The sequence below is a fragment of the Nansenia antarctica genome (assembly GCF_963989245.1).
Source record: "Nansenia antarctica genome assembly, chromosome: 7".
NCBI classification, from domain to species: Eukaryota; Metazoa; Chordata; class Actinopteri; order Argentiniformes; family Microstomatidae; genus Nansenia; species Nansenia antarctica.
Genome location: NC_137677.1, coordinates 13,695,676 through 13,712,741, shown reverse-complemented (window position 1 = coordinate 13,712,741; position 17,066 = coordinate 13,695,676). Strand labels below are relative to the sequence as shown.

At 42.0% G+C, this 17,066-nt stretch overlaps 2 protein-coding genes across 3 annotated transcripts in view; one reads left to right on the top strand and one right to left on the bottom strand.

Moving 5' to 3' along the window:
• The window catches only part of LOC308162431 (coiled-coil domain-containing protein 18), a gene marked incomplete at both ends in the record, with an annotated part of 19,132 nt that extends 15,968 nt beyond the window's left edge, over positions 1–3,164 (bottom strand). Inside the window, 7 exons of the mRNA XM_080536584.1 lie at positions 1,196–1,437; positions 1,590–1,711; positions 1,853–1,949; positions 2,067–2,195; positions 2,344–2,453; positions 2,696–2,863; positions 3,117–3,164. Coding sequence (XP_080392710.1) covers positions 1,196–1,437; positions 1,590–1,711; positions 1,853–1,949; positions 2,067–2,195; positions 2,344–2,453; positions 2,696–2,863; positions 3,117–3,164 — 916 coding nt within the window. The remainder of the gene's footprint in view (positions 1–1,195; positions 1,438–1,589; positions 1,712–1,852; positions 1,950–2,066; positions 2,196–2,343; positions 2,454–2,695; positions 2,864–3,116) is intronic.
• Positions 3,165–4,490: 1,326 nt separating this feature from the next.
• On the top strand, positions 4,491–16,563 carry LOC308161443 (divergent protein kinase domain 1A-like; the record flags this gene model as incomplete). Of its 2 annotated transcripts, XM_080535465.1 has the most annotated exons (5): positions 4,491–4,569; positions 14,448–14,582; positions 15,107–15,214; positions 15,331–15,507; positions 15,751–16,563. In XM_080535465.1, 5 exons carry the CDS (start codon positions 4,516–4,518, stop codon positions 16,561–16,563), a joined length of 1,287 nt encoding a protein of 428 aa, XP_080391591.1. The 2 variants fall into 2 exon arrangements, with proteins under 2 accessions (XP_080391591.1, XP_080391590.1); XM_080535464.1 differs by lacking the exon at positions 15,331–15,507 and having other exon boundaries at positions 4,516–4,569.
• Between the last annotated feature and the right edge of the window lie 503 nt (positions 16,564–17,066).

The following is a 17,066-nucleotide window of genomic DNA, read 5'->3' as shown; positions in this document are numbered from 1 at the left end:
ACATGGTAGAGCTGCCAAAAAGAAGCCTTTCCTACGACCTCAACACCAAAAAATTAAGAGTCTGAAGTATGCAAAACAAAACCTAGAGAAACCTGAAGCCTATTGGAACGATGTGCTTTGGACTGACGAAACCAAAATTTAACTTTTTGTCCACAACCAAAGATGTGGTATGTTTGGAGAAAAAAGGGTGAAGCATTTGGAGAGAAGAACACCTTGCCACCTATTAAGCATGGAGGTGGATCCATTATGCTTTGGGGTTGTGTAGGCGCTGGGGGCACTGCCAATATTGTGCCGGTGGAAGGAAGAATGGATTGCGCTAAATATCAAGACATTCTAGAGGCTAATGTTCGAAGGTCAGTCCAGAAATTGAAGTTGGAGAGGTTGGGTATTCCAGCAAGACAATGACCCGAAGCATACCTCAAAATCAGCCATGAAGTACCTCCAGGAAAGACAGATGAAGGTTTTGGAATGGCCATCACAGTCCTCAGACTTGAATATTATTGAAAATCTGTGGAGAGATCTCAAACATGCCGTGCATGCAAGAAGGCCGAAGAATATTGCTGAGCTGCCAAACTTTTTCCTTTTTCCTTGTTTCATTATTTTTAAACTGTAAAAGGTAAAAAAAAAAAAAAAGCTTTAAAATGTGATGAAATGTGTTATGTTTAACTTTGTACCATTTAGAGGTTAGGTTTGCTTCTTTTCACTTATTATATATATTAATTAATTGTATTCAATTAATATTAATTGTAAAAGGCATTTTGACTAGGGGTGCTCAACTTTTTGCACCCCACTGTATAACAGTTTTTATGCATAGTCCCCCTATTTTAGGGTACCCAAAAGTAATGAGACAGATTGATTAATGTCCAAATTAAGCGTAATGTTTAGTATTTGGTCGACAATCCTTTGCTTGCAGTAACTGCCTGAAATAGGTGACCCATTGACCCCAACAGACACTGAGTATCTTCTCTGGTGATGTTCTGCCAGGCCTGTACTGCAGCCATCTTCAGTTGTTTGCTTCACTGTCCCATCACTTACGCACTGTTTAGGTGGGGTGTATGTTGAGTCAGTATGCAGGGTGCTTTGGGGTGGGATGGTGAGATTATAGGACATGACACAGTGAGGGTGTATAGGGCTTGGGTGATCACCTCTTTGAGATGCAACAGGCTGAGGATGGCCTCTAGGCTGGCCAGTTCACCTTGGTGATGTTCTACATCTCTCCGACACTGCCCCACCAGTTGCTCCTGGCTGGTGGTGTAACGGCGTAAGTCCCCGTTCTCCTTCCTCAACTCTTCCAGATCGCGGAGGACAGCAGCCTCCTTCTCGCTCCGTTTCTGCTCAAGCTCTACCCCCCGGAGGGAAGCCTCTTTGAGGCGAGAGCGCAGAGTAGCGTTCTCAACACTCACTGCCTCGGCTTTAACTGAGTCTTCCTTCAACCGGCTGATCAAGGTAGAGAACAGGTTGATTACTGTTCCTGCTGTAGAGGTTTGCATATCACCTTTGTGACTATCCCACCTCTACCATATCCTGATCTGCAGCAACTGTTTCATATCCAATTCAGAGACCAAAGTTAGTCAGCTCAGACTACCTACCCAATCAATTGGCTCATGTCAGCCCTCTCATGTTCAAACTGAGAGCACTTCCTCTCCCATGTCTCTCGCTCTTTGTCACACTGAATTAGAGCCTCCTTCAGTCTGGCTTCGTTGTCATACCCCTACAAAATACAGCACCAGGTGTTGCGCTTTAGGGGTAAAATTGTACACATGTACTCACTGGAAATGAGGTCAATTTAGTCTGGTATTGAAATTTGTTTTCTTAAGAAGGCTGAATTTACATAACATCACTCATTCCCTACCTTCCTTAGTTTCTCAGACACATTCTCCTTGTACCCCTGGAGAGCCTCTGCCTGCCTCTCTGCTGTAATAAGGGCTTCGTTTCTTTGCTGCTCAACTCTTTGAAATGAATTGGGGGTCATGTTTTTACCAAATAACAACTACTTGATCATGAAGACTTAATCAATAACAGAACAAGCAATTGGCACCCTGAGAGAGCTTAGAGACACTCATTACCTTATCTCCTGGCTAGCTCTGTCATCTAACTCGGCCCTTACAACCATCAACTCCTCTTTCAGCTTGTCCACTAATCTGCTCTTCATGACCAGTGTCTCTTGAGTCTCCTCTAGCCTCTGTTCTGCATCTCTATGAGAATTAACAGGACAGCACAATTATCACAGCCACATTCACTGTGATTGTTGTCAACTCAGCTGACGCTGCTGTTCATGACCAGTAACAGGGCAGCACACAGCTTGATGCTGCTGAGTAGGCTATTGCTGCTAAGTAATCATACCTGAGGACATTCCCTTGGGCCTCTACCTCAACCTCCAGACATTCAATCTCCTCCCTCATTAGAGACACACTAGAGGTCGTTGACCCCACAGTGGAGCCCAGAACCCGTACCTGTCCAAATGTAAAATGAACAGAATTATCGTAGGACAAGACAAGTGTCTTTGGAATGGAGGATGATAACACTGCACTTTAATCCAACGTAATATGTCCTACACAGTAATAAACAGTCATGTCATGTCACTGTTATGACCATGTTATAGCCCAAATGACGGTGAGTTGCAGTAAAATGCTGTGAGAGATGTCAGATTGTGTGTGTGTGTGTGTGTGTATGAATATGCATAAACTTCCCATACTTTGGTTTTGGAGCTGGCAAGTTCGAGATGCAATGTTTCCAGTTCACCGATCAGTTGTCTGTTCTCTAGCACCAGAGTGTTATTCTCTTCCTCCACTGAGCTTAACCTCCTCCTGAGCTGAGAGTTTTTTGAGTCTAGTTCCCTCATTGTGGGAGATGGGGCAGGGGGAGGCTGAAACACCCATTTTGTCAATCGAATTAATGTTAGTTTAAGACTCTATATATAGGCTACTGTACTTGTTCCCTTTTCCATACAGAATGTTGTATGGCAATAAAAAAATGTTTAGGCCAACCTAGTAGTTACTATGCTTTCGTTTATCAGAAAGCTAAATGAACCACTCTCTGTCAGTGAAGTAGGCCTACCGAATCAATACTATTATTCACTGGCTTGCAAGTCTATCCCTCTATGGGGACTTCCTCACCTTTGACTCTGCTTGAGGGGCGCTGCTACACACCCTTCTCTCTGCCATCCTGGAAGCAGTCAGGTTGTGATGGGTGGGAGAACACTGTTGCAATAAGACAATGAATGGGGTTTATGTTGCAGACACCAGTAAACACCAGTAAACACTAGTAAACACTAGTAAACACTAGTAAACACCAGTAAACACTAGTAAACACCAGTAAACACTAGTAAACACCAGTTAACACTAGTAAACACCAGTAAACACCAGTAAACACTAGTAAACACTATTAAACACCAGTAAACACTAGTAAACTGATATTTTGTAGTCAATAAATTGGAAAACGTATCTACGTCAACAATAAGAGACCTCGCTTAAACATGTCAACAAAAAAACAGGTTAGCCAAATTAGCTCGCAAGTTAGCATTAGCTATGGCTGTGCTCCCTCTGGAGGCTGTTGCTTAGTTACATGACACACTTTTAGTCTACGTACCTGTTTTGTCAAAGCACTGTAAAGATCTCGTCTTAATCATATAATGTACATTTTTATTATGTATCATCTGTGTAACTAAAGATAGTAAACATCAATGGATGGGGGGGTGTTGGCTGAATCTTTAGCCCGACCAGCAGCCTTTCGGATGGTTCATCCTAAATCGTGACGTTAGAATTCTAAGGTTCTATCTCCATTTTTGGTCAAAATTGAGATTTTTACATAATCTGATCCATTAGTTTTTTTTGTTTTGTTTTTAGTAATTCATAAAATACAAAGGTTCCATCTCACAGAACATAATGGAATGTAAAAACGTTGACGCTCAATATCTCTGAACTACCCTAAACGGAGATAGAACCGTATCATTCTAAACGGAGATAGAACCTTGTCATTCTAAATGGAGATAGAACCGTATCATTCTAAACGAAGATAGAACCTTATCATTCTAAACGGAGATAGAACCTTATCATTCTAAACGGAGATAGAACCTTATCATTCTAAACGGAGATAGAACCTTATCATTCTAAGCTCACGAAATACAGTAGAACATTATTGTTGTGCGCCTTTATTATAATCTATATATATATTTAATTTATAATATAATATAATAATATATATATTCATAATTTATTATATATCTCCAGGACCGTTCCACGCACATCCTCCTCCCACTCTGATGTCCAGCGGCGCTCAGGGAGAAGTGCAGCGATGACAGCCAGGCGCTGGTGAAGACGTGGATGCTGTTTTGGAGCATCAAAGGCATACATACTTTCAATGAAGAACGAGGGAGAAGAAATGATTTGGTAAAAAACCGGCTCTTGTTTTTTTCTTATGCACAACCTAGGACTATTCGATTTCTTTCTAGATCGCGTCTTATGGGGTTTTCCTTCCTCTGGCAGGTTAGTGTTGTGAGATGTGCTGTATTTGGCCATGGCAAGAGGTCTGTTTCCATGGGTCTGGCTGAGAAAGCCTCTCTACATACAGGTAAGCCCTCTCATGGAAAATCTCTCATTCACCTCGCAGTCGGACAATCACAGATTCACTTATTGGGTCATGTTCCATGAATGGGGCCCACGTTCTAGTTTGATCGAGATTCGTTTGCAAATTGGAACCTTTGAACGTTATGATACGCCATGATTTAGGCTACTAGGCTATAGATCATATATAATTGCGCATTTATTTTCTCTTATCACCATAATTGAGCTGGCTGTTCGATCATTTGATTGCATCGACATTTATAGTGTGTTCTGTTCTGTGCCTGCTGCATATGACTTCGCTTTAATGGATCTGTATTCGTTACTGATTTGAAGATTTGAAGAAGACGGCACTTGATGCTCTGTCGATTCCATGAAGAAGAATGCAGTCATTGGTCCAATTCAGTGGGCTATACTCGCCGTTGCTGTAGCAACAGGGCTGATGCAGCTTTGACACACAGGACCATAAAGTCAAAGAGATTAAGTTTATGGCACAGGACAAGAGAAGGGGGAGGGGAGAGGTTGCAAAGTTAAAAAAAACTGTATTTGCAGGCGTACATTATTATATGATGTCTATGATGTGGAAAACAAAATAGGATATAGGCCTACCCCATGAAATATTTTGTTCTTTTTTTAAGAAATATGGACATATCAATAACTGATCTTCTTTCAAACAATATCTATAGGTAAAGGTGATGTAGCCTAATTGAACCAAAAACAATGAAAATGTAATTTTGTTGTAACATTTATTTAACAAAAAATGAACAAAGATGCCAATTCATACTGAGGAGAAAGTTAGGACACCCTATTGCCCTAAAATCTGGTATTGCCCCCTTTGGCTGAAATAACCTCAATTAGATGTTTCCTATAATTGTCTACCAGTCTCTAACATCGACTGGAAGAAAGTATTTCCAACTTCTCCATACAGAATTCTTTCAACTGTGTGATGTTTGAGGGGTGTCTTGCATGCACAGCCTGTTTCAAATCACCCCACAGCATCTCAATAGGATTAAGATCCGGGCTTTGACATGGCCATTCCAGAACTCTCTATTTCTTTCTTTTGAGCCATTCCTGGCTGGATTTACTGGAATGTTTTCGGTCTTTGTCATGTTGCATGGTCCACATCCGCTTCAGCTTAAATTTTTGGACAGATGATGTCACATTTTCCTCAAGCACCCTCTGATGCAATGAAGAATTCATAGTGGATTCTATTATGGTAAGTCGGCTAGGCACCACTGCAATAAAGCAGCCCCAAACCATGACATTTCCACCCCCATGCTTCACAGTTGGTATGAGATTCTTGTGCTCAAATGCTGTCTTTGGTTTGTGCCAAACATGTCTTTTGTTACTGTGTCAATTAATTCATCTGTCTGTTAAAGCACAGTGTTCCAGAAGTCCTGGTGTTTGTCTAGGTGTTCTCTGGCAAACGTTTGTCTTGCCCTGATGGGTTTTTTTGACAGCAAGAGTTTCCTCTTTGCATTCCATGAAAATCAAACTTCAGTCTCTTTCTGATGGTAGATGCATGTACTTTGACATCAACTGTGGCAAGAGCTACCTGTAGGTCCTGTGATGACATTCTAGGGTTGTCGGAGACTTCTTTAAGCATCTGTTAAAGCATTTAAATGTAAATGTAAATGTAAAAATGCATTTTGCGGTCTGCTCTTGGGCTGAACTTGCTAGTCATGTGTGACCTGGCCATGTTGGCCACTTGTGGAGTTGTTCTCCACTGTATTTACATCCCTTCCCAGACTCGTATGCATCTACAACCTTCTGTTTGAAGACCTCAGAGAGCTCTTTAGATCTCGCAATGGTCATACCACTCACTTCAACAACCACACTAAAGGAAAAACAAAATAATGTCTGAGGCTTAAATAAGACAGGCTCCTTCAAAATCGTCTCTAAAGATTGCACTTGATGTGGTGCAGTTGATTCTAGTTTTAGGCATTTTAGAACAAATGTGGGGGTATCCTTACTTTTTCCTCACAAGAAAATTGCATTTCTATTCATTTCATTTGACTGATATTTAAAAAAAAAAAAAAAAAAACTGTTTTATTTGTTTATATTACCTCCATCTTTCAATATTGTTAAGATCAAGATAAAATGTCCATATGTTGAAATATGTTGAAAAAGACAAATGATCACTTTGGGTATTGGGTTGTAAACATTTAGGAAAACCTTTTTCAGGAATAGGTCCTATTATTTGTTTCTATTATTGATTTGTTTACATTTGATTTATTGTTAGTGCACCTTCCGATGATGCCTCACCTTATATGGGCTTATTGGACACTAACCACATTTAAAGCAAACACATGTATTCATCAGATATTTCTTTTACAGTTTTTAAACTAAACTAAAACACAAAAAGAAAATACTTATTTGAGCTTTAGCCCAATCAGATACTTAGTATACATAATTTACATTACTTGATTACAATTACAACAGATAGGTCTATGGATTGTTTCTTTTTCTCATACAGTGCACGTTTCTTTATAAATAAAATGTGCAACATCAAGTACACATTTTCTGAAAAATAAATCTAACTCAAGTGTGTCATCTAACCAAAGCTTCAGGGGATGAATAGGAGTAGGATACTTTTTCATAAATCATCATACAAAGGACAATAAAACAGAAAAGGCATTTAATTTTCAATTTCCCCAAGACCACTTGCAGTATTACTGTTTATTAGGTATTTTCTATTGTACCTGTAACTCACAAAGCTTTATTTATTATTGATAATAATACACAGAAACAACAAGCAACAGATAACACGAGCACATAGAACACAGAGTTAACGAACAGGGAACAATGAACACAGCAAAGTATTACTGATTCCAAAGTAGAGTATCACCACTCTCAAATGGATTTCATCAGTTGTTTTCCCTTCCATAGAAAAGGCCTAGCAAACCTGGCCTCGTGTCTCTTGGTCTGATCAGCTAGGAGCGCCACTCAAGCATTTGTTTAGCTTCATCTCAGCTGCCATTTCCCTCAAGCCCCTGTGTGTGAGTAGTTTAGTTGACGAATAAGTGGATGTGACAACAGTCACAGCGGGGCTGGCCACTGCAGTCTCAGTTTTCTAGGCCACTTTGCTCCCCCCTAATGAGAGCACAACTGAAACAGTGTCACTGAAGACAAGCTATTTTTTTATGAAAATCTAAATAAAACTCACAACAACAACTCCATATACTATTACGACATTACAATGTAATAACATTGTACAATACAATGTATACAAGTCATTACAGTTCTACTACACAGGTATTGGGGCAACTTAAGTGTTACTGACATATTGAAGTTATCTGTACAATACCACTTGCACTTACTCTAGGATATGGCATTACTTCCAGGGTGTCGAGAGCTTGACAATCCAGCCCGAGAACACTGTTCCATGGAGCATGTTTGTCTGCCAGTGGAGGGTTAATCCTGCTTGCTGGCTGCAGCTTTAGTCTGTGTCATCCAGCTCTGATAGATCCTGTTGGCCATGCCTATAGTTAGGCAGACTCATAAACGTACAGTTGATATCACCCACAATGTATCAGTCTAGCCAATAGGTTGTGGGTGCAGGCTAGTCTCTCATGTTTTATAATTAATTTGAATCAGTGGGAACAAGTGATCAGACAGGCATTACTGTATTTTGTAATGAAACGGCAGATGCCCATTGGTCACCCATCATTACTGTCTCAGTCGAGTAACAAACAACCAGGTATCATATCATAGCGTCGTGTGAGTGTGGCGCAGAGGACCAAACCGCAGACCATGTTATCCTGGATTGCCCGGTGTACCACCCCCCCAACGGGATGCATGGTCTGTCGGTACTAGATGACGAGACGATGACGTGGCTTCTGGAGGGGTGTCCAGAAATATAGCCCGGGTGAGCCCCTCAACCAGGTCTCAGGGTGGTAAAAGGGTAGCCCCTCGGCCCCGAGCCTGGTGGAGTGGAGTAAACAACAACCCATACGCCGAAGAAGAAGAAGAAGAAGAAGAAGAAGAAGGTATCATATACCCTTGTGGCCTGCCTGGCTTAGAGGCCTCATACATAAAGTACAGTAGATCTGAGGAACTGTGTCATAATATAGTGAGTGACTATATCCTCAGAGGCCAGCATTGTATTAGACAACTGAAACAAGGCTACAGTTATGATATTATCAATATGATAACAATGGTCATGAATAGACACAGTCTGACAATGCTAACTAGAACACACTGGTTAGCATTGTCAGAAATGTCTTTTTTGGAAAAACTGTCTTGGGTTTTCCTGCATTTTAGTCAGTTCTTCAAGTATAGTTAAACGTTAGGAGATCTGAGAAAGGTTTTCTTGAATAGCTGTCACAGCTAATCGTTCAACAGCTCAATCTCCTTTAGGGAGAATCTGTCTGCCGACCTGCTGTCTTCTCTCCACTGGAAGAATAGCTGAGTTGATTTCTCTGCCGTGCATGACTCTATCAGCATTTGTTGAAAACAGACAGACCACATTGTCTGAGTTGGTCGAAGTTTCTCCCACAGGACTTGGTGGGAGCCTAAAGAAATCAATGTTACTTAAGATGCGTCATTTAGCTAGATACAATGTTCCTTCTCCCTTTACCTATGAACTTGATTTATTTTTTTGCATTCCTGATGGGCGTACATCATCATGGGTGCTTGCATGTGTGTTCCATGCTTTATTGCCAGTTTTAATTACACTATCCACAGACTGAACAGCTGTCCACAAAATGACGTTCACATGTAGCATTGTCGCGTTGAGTCAGTGTGGGGGATGTGTCCTAGGAGGGGGGTGGGGTCTTCTGACCTCTTGCTCTGGACTGAGATGAGTCAGATCGTAACTATCTCTTTGAGGAGAGGGTTAGCAGGAACAAAATGAGCTCTCACCAATTGCCCCATAAAACATCCACACTTGATGATTCCTCTTCCTCTGCTTCCTCTATTAATGTTTCCCATCTAGGATATTTGGAGGAAAGCAGTTTGTCCTGTTTGTGACACAAACTATTCATTATCTCCTTCTTCCTCTCTTTCCATCCTTCCCTCACCCTCTCTCTCCCTCTCTCTCTCACTCCCCCTCTCTCTCCCTCTCTCTCTTGCACACACACAGCAGGCTAGGGAGCCCATTAGGGGGAAAGCTCTGAGGAATAGCTTTATGATCATACATAATAAATGAGTGGAGAGCGGACTGCAAAAACAAGTGTCAGTGCAGAAATGTTCTTTCCTCTTGATCAGGTTCTTTCTTCTGTTCCCTCATATTTGGAAGCTAATGAGCAGTTCCGGGTCACAAATAACAAGAACTCTTTGTATGTCTTCTGCACCCTGGAGTTCCCCGTCGACACATTTGAGTTTTTCCTCTGCAATCTCAGGGGCAGGGCTCAGTGTTGACAGTGAAGGCTTTAACAGAGTCTCTGTCCGTGGTTGTACAGTAGGTAGGGTTAAACTCTAACCCTACCTACTGTACAACCACGGACAGAGACTCTGATAAAGCATGTCACAAACATACAGTATGGTATATAGTTTTACTTCATGATTGGTTGGATACGACATACCAGGCCAAACATGTGAAGGTCATTCTGATAATGTTTGCAGTATGCCATTTCATTGGATGCCGAAACTCCAGGGGCCTCATTTATAGAAAGTACTTTGGATAAAATGTTATCTTACCCGTGTCGTACGTAGAAAACCACGTCAACGTAGTGATTTATAACAACGTGAGTCAATTTGACCGTGGAAACGATCGTAGCTCTACGTCGGGTATTGACCTTGCGTACGCACATTACCTACTGGTTATGCGGAGTTATTACAGGCATGTGAGCCGCACTGCCTACTGTAATTCATGCGAAGGCTTGTAATAAAATTAACAATGTTGTTATCATCCGAGAAAATGAGTTTAATTCAAGATCAATCATACTGGATTTTCTCTTAGGTGTCTGGGATTTCGCAAAGGGAGTTCGCAGCCATGTTTTCAATGTCACCTGATAAGAATAAGACCATTATATTATTACAGTATAAGCAGCACTCAAGTTGAGGGGGGATGAGGGGGGATGGCATCCCCCCTGAAATAAAAACAGTCAAAATCATCCCACTTCTAAAACTGCCACCCCCCCTTTCCATACCTTATGTCATTTTATCAATGAACGTGGTATTACTGCTATTTCAAGGTGCGAGTGGGCACGCACACATGCAATGACACTGAAGTCACTGACGCTGAGGGGATGCTAAAATTGTCCTCATATATAAAATCCACCACCTCCCCTGATTTTCTTTTACAACTTGAGTACTGAGTATAAGCATTTGCCTGGTTAGTTGTCATGATCAAACGTTACAAATGCAACTTACCGAGAAGTCACCCTTCTCTGCCCTCTTCTGCTTCCAGACGAACGCCTGCCCTATATTATAGCACTTATAAGTCTTAATTCAGCTGCTATAATTGAGCCGCTATCACAGGGCGTTAATACAAACCTCATTCACCTGCGTTCATTTTACCTGCGTTGGTATTTATAGAAGGAAGCACGTACGCAATTTTAAACAAGCGCAGCCCGTTTTACAAATAATGCTTACGTCCGTTTAGAAAAATGTCCTTACGTGAAAGTCAAAGATGACGTTCAAGTACTTTTTTATAAATGAGGCCCCAGGTCTCTGATGTAGATGAAAGTTACCTCGTACAGGAAGGAGGAGGATCCCCTGAGCTACATAACTACTCTTTTGTCATTGTTGATCACCTCTCCCACCTCAGCACATGGCCACATCTCTCAGTCAGGGTGTCATTAATAGCTGTCACAACAGCCACAATCAATAGTACCTCATTATCTCCGTTTGTTTGTCTCTTTCCCCACAAACAGTCAATGGAATCTCGTAAATAGAAATACATCACTACTAGACTGAAACGAAAGCCTCAAAGTATTGATTTGAAAGGCATGCCACATATTTGTTTTTCTTGCAGTGTTGTCCCTATAACACTGCAGTGGATGCATATCGCCTACCCCAAAAATCGATATGAAATACAGTCGATCTCTGTGTGGTTTCTTTCCAATTACTCAAGAGTATCTGGTTCTCACTTGCACTCCTCCTAGGGACAAAGGCAGAACAGTAGAGACTACAAACCATGCTGTTGTAATTGACATTTTGAGCAGTTGTCAGTCCTGTGGAGGGCGGGTGAATTGTTTTCAACAACAGCGGGGGAACGAGTTACACGACAAGAGAGGACAGACACTGTCAGACAAACAAGTGGAAGGTGAGATGAATACAATATCATCCAACCAAGTGCTTCAACAGACAAAAGAGGAGGAGGAGAGTGATGGACTGAGTGACTGACGTTAAGAGTGCTATTGTATAGAGAGAGATTCGATTTGGTGCAAATGGAGGCAGGCAGGCAGACTGAATTGACTTAACATTGTCATCTGTGCTGTCAGTGAAAGGGTGAGTAGGAAATCGCGAGCTTAGAATGATAAGGTTCTATCTCCGTTCAGGGTAGTTCAGAGATATTGAGCGTCAAAGTTTTTACATTCCATTATGTTCTGTGAGATGGAACCTTTGTATTTTATGAACTACTCAAAAATGTAAACATTTTAAAAATAACACCACACAGGCATTAATAAACTCCTAATGGATCAGATTATGTAAAAAACTCAGATAGAACCTTATAATTCTAACATCACGACATGTAAGTGAATGCATATCTGTGTAGTCCCAGCCTCATGCATCACTTATAACAATAATTATTATTAGAAAGAATACAGTCCCACAAAGTGAGCAACAACAAAAAGGTATTGAGTAATACTTATTATACTTATGGGTAAATCTATGGGATTTAAATATGATTTAAACACTTTCAGAAAGTGTTTGGATCTTGCTTAGTAGTTGTAGTATAGAATGTGTATTGCAAAGATCTCTATCAAATGAGAAGATTGACTTGGAGGTATTGTTCAAGATCTCACACACACACACACACACACACACACACACACACACACACACACACACACACACACACAAACACACACACACACACACACACACACACACACACACACACACACACACACACACACACACACACACACACACACACACTCACTCACTGTCAGCATTGTGAAGGGATTTACAGGGAAATGGAGATTGAAACACAAAGTCAAGTATGTGACATTAAGTAAATTGGACCCCATAAAGAGCAGGGGAGAGGCAGGGGGAGGAAGGGGGAGTCCATCACTGTCAAGTGTTGGACACCAGCATCATTACCAGATGGAATAGAGGGATAAGAAGGGCTCCTGTTATTCCTATACTCAGCTCTCCCAGTTACGGCTAAAGAGGCCATTTATATTTATTTAAAGTAATATGATCAAAACACAATAATAATTATGCAATGTGTCTCAATGAATGTCACCATTTATAACCACAGAGAGAATTTGGCTGTTGATCAAAGAGCATCAAATCAATAATAATTGTACTGATAAAGTGTAGTACTCCACAATGCTCACTTTGGGCAGCTTCCTATTTATTTTCAAATGTAAACCCCTGTTCTGGTACTGACTGTACTCAGTGAGTTCAACTGTGTTTACATAATGGTCGACATTACATTTTACAACAGGGTTGTTCAACGAAAGTGGCCCTACCTTGAAAATAATCTACGTGGAAGAATATCTATGCTTTATGTTTGTTTACTCAGCTGCGGAATCACTGGCAGATTATATTAGCATCGATAGTCCTCCCTACCCCCATTCTACACTGAATCGACATGGTAAGGCCTCAGATTAAACGTCCTCCCCGGCCTGTCAGTAGATGGCTGCAGACTCACTCCCTGCCCACTTTCAGAGAGCATTGATGCCGTAAGCCCAGGTCTTAGATTTCTGATTAGGAAATGTCAGGCCACAAGAGGTTTAGGGCAGTCCTGCCTGCCACATTTCATCCAGTGACATTTACCGTTTCAAATGGTTCTGTTTGCTGTTAGCTTCATGGATATAAATGTTTGATGATTCTCAAGCACAATAAAACACTGTGCAACAAATCAAATGCATGTTGTAAAACACTTTATTAGCTCCAGTACAACCTCATCTCATCCATGTCATTTTGCATGATAAAGATTTAGCTATGGATTCCATATTTCTCTGCCTGGCTGTCCCAATATCCCAGGATTTGATTATCATGATCGAGATACACATGTGAGCGCTATGCACATTCTTCCTTTTCTGCACTCTTTCTGCAAAACCACCAGATACTGTGGGGTGCAAAAATGTGGACACACCTCTAGTCAAAATGCCTTTTACAATTAATATCTACGTAAGTGAAAAGAAGCACACCTAACTTCTAAATGGTACAAAGTTAAACATGACACATTTCATCACATTTTAAAGCAAGAGCATTTTCACTTTTTACAGTTTCAAAAGAATAAAACATGGAAAAGGGCATTGTGCAAAAGTTTGGGAACCCTGTCAGCTAGTACTTTGTAACTCCTCCTCGGGCAACTATAACAGCTTGCAAACGCTTCCTGTAGCCAGCAGTCTTTCAATTCTTGTTTCAATTCTTGCTTTTTCCCCATTCTTCCTGGCAGAACACCTCTAGCTCAGAAATATTCTTCAGCCTTCTTGCATGATGCACGGCATGCTTGAGATCTCTCCACAGATTTTCAATAATATTCATTGAATGACCAATCAATGTGTCATGCTGGTTTTCAGTCACAGTAGACATTTAGTCTACTGAGAAATACTGTTTAAATAATGCTGTGCATTGTTGGCAAGAATGTCTATAAACATTTGGTTGACCATATTATCACTAGACAAGCAAGCCCTGTACCGTGATCACTCATTATGAAATTAATGATCTGTATCAGGAGTCACTATGGTGATCGGCTGTAACCTAGGCTTGGCATCATCACAACTCTCTCTCTCTCTCTCTCCTTCTGCCCTTTCCTTTTAGGCCAGATTCTCCTATCTGCATATGAAGTACCTGTTTTTCTCCTGGCTGGCAGTGTTTGTGGGTAGCTGGGTGGTGTATATGGAATACTCCTCCTACACAGAGCTGTGCCGTGGACATGAGTGCAAGAACGCCATTGTGAGTGTGTTCTTTTTCCTTATGTGAGTTGATGGAGCCACCTGCTGGTTCAAATCAAACACTTTATTCAATCATACTCTCATTGGATTATTTCACAATGCAAAAAGACACAAAATTAAAAACATCCGAAAAGTTTACAGTTTGTTTATTATACACATGTATATGGGGCGGCTGTGGCGCAGGAGGTAGAGGCCCGTCTGGCCACATGTCGAAGTGTCCTTGGGCAAGACACTGAACCCCAAATTGCTCCCAGTGAGCGGGCCGGCGCCTTGCATGGTAGCTTACCGCCATTGGTGTGTGAATGTATGTGTGAATGAGTGAAAGAGAGGATGTTGTAAAGCACTTTGGATAAAGGCGCTATATAAGTCAGTCCATTTATATACAGTTGCAAGTAAAACAACAATATATTGACATAAATTAATTTTAAAAAGGCAGTAACACTTTTATGAAGGAATTCATGCTTACTTCCTTCAATCATTCCACTCCTGAGTATTTCTCTATTCAATGTATGTGTCATATTTCAGTGTGACAAGTATAAGAAAGGAGTCATCGATGGCTCAGCCTGCAGCAGCCTGTGTGAGAAAGACACGCTGTACCTTGGGAAGTGTCTCTCTGCCAAGCCTAATAACCAGGTGAGATGATCTGCTATTGATTATTCCTGTCTGGTTGGCCACTAGTTTAGCAGACCTGTCTAGTGTAAAGTGTTTCTGTATGTGGTTGCTGATGCCTGGCTGCTGTGGGTCTACAGATGTACTCTGGGAGCTGGGGGGACCTGGAGGGAGTTATTAAGTGTCAGATGGAGGAGGTTCCTCACTATGACCTGGGAGCAGAGATGGAACCCAGGAAGGAGGCGATGCCCTTTAACAAGCCCACAAAGGGCACCTCGGTGGAGAAGTTCAAAGAAATGGTCCTCAGCCACCTAAAGGTAATTCGTCGTTTGACTAACTACTCACTCACACTTTACATTCTACATGATTGTGAGTGTAATGGCTTAAATACAATATAAAAAACAACCTAACAATATAACAAGATAATCAATTTCAAAAGACTACAGTACCATTGAACAATCATTGGTAATAATGACTAGTTCATGTCTGTTTTAATTTGTAATGATTTATGACTCTGTTGTGAGGGAGTGTTGACCGAGTCCTTCTTGTCTTGTCTCTAGGCCAAGGTGGGTGAACAGGCCAACCTGCCAGACCTGGTGAGTCTGGTACTGTCTGTCGCTGATGCCAACAAGGATGGCCACATCTCCCTGCCTGAGGCGCGCTCCATGTGGGCCCTACTTCAGCTCAACGAGTTCCTGCTGGCGGTGGTCCTGCAGAACCGAGAGCACACGCCCCGGCTCCTGGGCTTCTGTGGGGATCTGTACGTGATGGAGAAGGTGCCGAACGCCCCGCTGTACGGGATCAGCCTGCCCTGGGTCGTGGAGCTGTGGATCCCGGCCGGAGTGCGCCGCAGCATGGACCAGTGGTTCACCCCGTCGTGGCCACGGAAAGCCAAGATCTCCATCGGCCTGTTGGAGTTGGTGGAGGACGTCTTCCACGGGACCTTCGGCAGCTTCCTCATGTGCAACGTGAACGCTGCCGGCTTCGGCTACAACGACCGGCACGACCTGAAGGTGATGGACGCGCAGCACATCGTCCCCGAGGCGACCTTCCACGAGGCCATGAGGGAGCGGCACTGCGAGGCGGACGAGGACTGTCTGTACGGGGCCGACTGCCACACTTCCTGTGACTTAACGAAGCACCGCTGTACGCCAGAGGTGACACGGCCCAACCTGGCCAAGGCCTGCGGGGCGCTCAAGGACTACCTCCTGAGGGGGGCGCCGTCGGACGTGGGCGAGGAGCTGGAGAAGCAGCTGTACGCCTGCATCGCACTCAAGGGCTCTGCGGAACAGATGGAGATGGAACACTCTCTGATTTTAAACAACCTGAAGACACTGTTGTGGAAGAAAATCTCTCACACAAAGGACTCATAATGGCTGAGTAAGAACAGCAACACTACTGACCTACAAGCCAAGCCCTCTATGGAAAACATGGGACAATCGAAATGTCACTGACTGGCAAATTGTGCTTTACAATTCAGGTGGAAGGGTGGGGATCAATGTTGCATTGTCCTTCATGTACTGTTTACATGATTATTAGATTTACTGTACATTTCTAGTAAACAATGTAATTGTACTTAATTATCCAACTTCAATCAACATGTTTCTTTCTCATGGAGGTCGGTTAAATTCAGTTGCTTTGAACCAATTAAGCAGTTCAAAATGTACATCTAAGTTATCTGCAAGGGCACTATGCTGTCTGTAGAATGAATTATATGAACATAAGGCTCAGAGCATGGTAAATTCGCACATTAAATAGAAAAGTATATTTTTCGTCGTATGCCACAAGACAGCTTTTTAATTAATTTAGTGCATGGCTACAATAGCAAGACAGTCAAAATGTCAGTGCTGAAGAAGCCTAGCCAATTCTAGCCAAG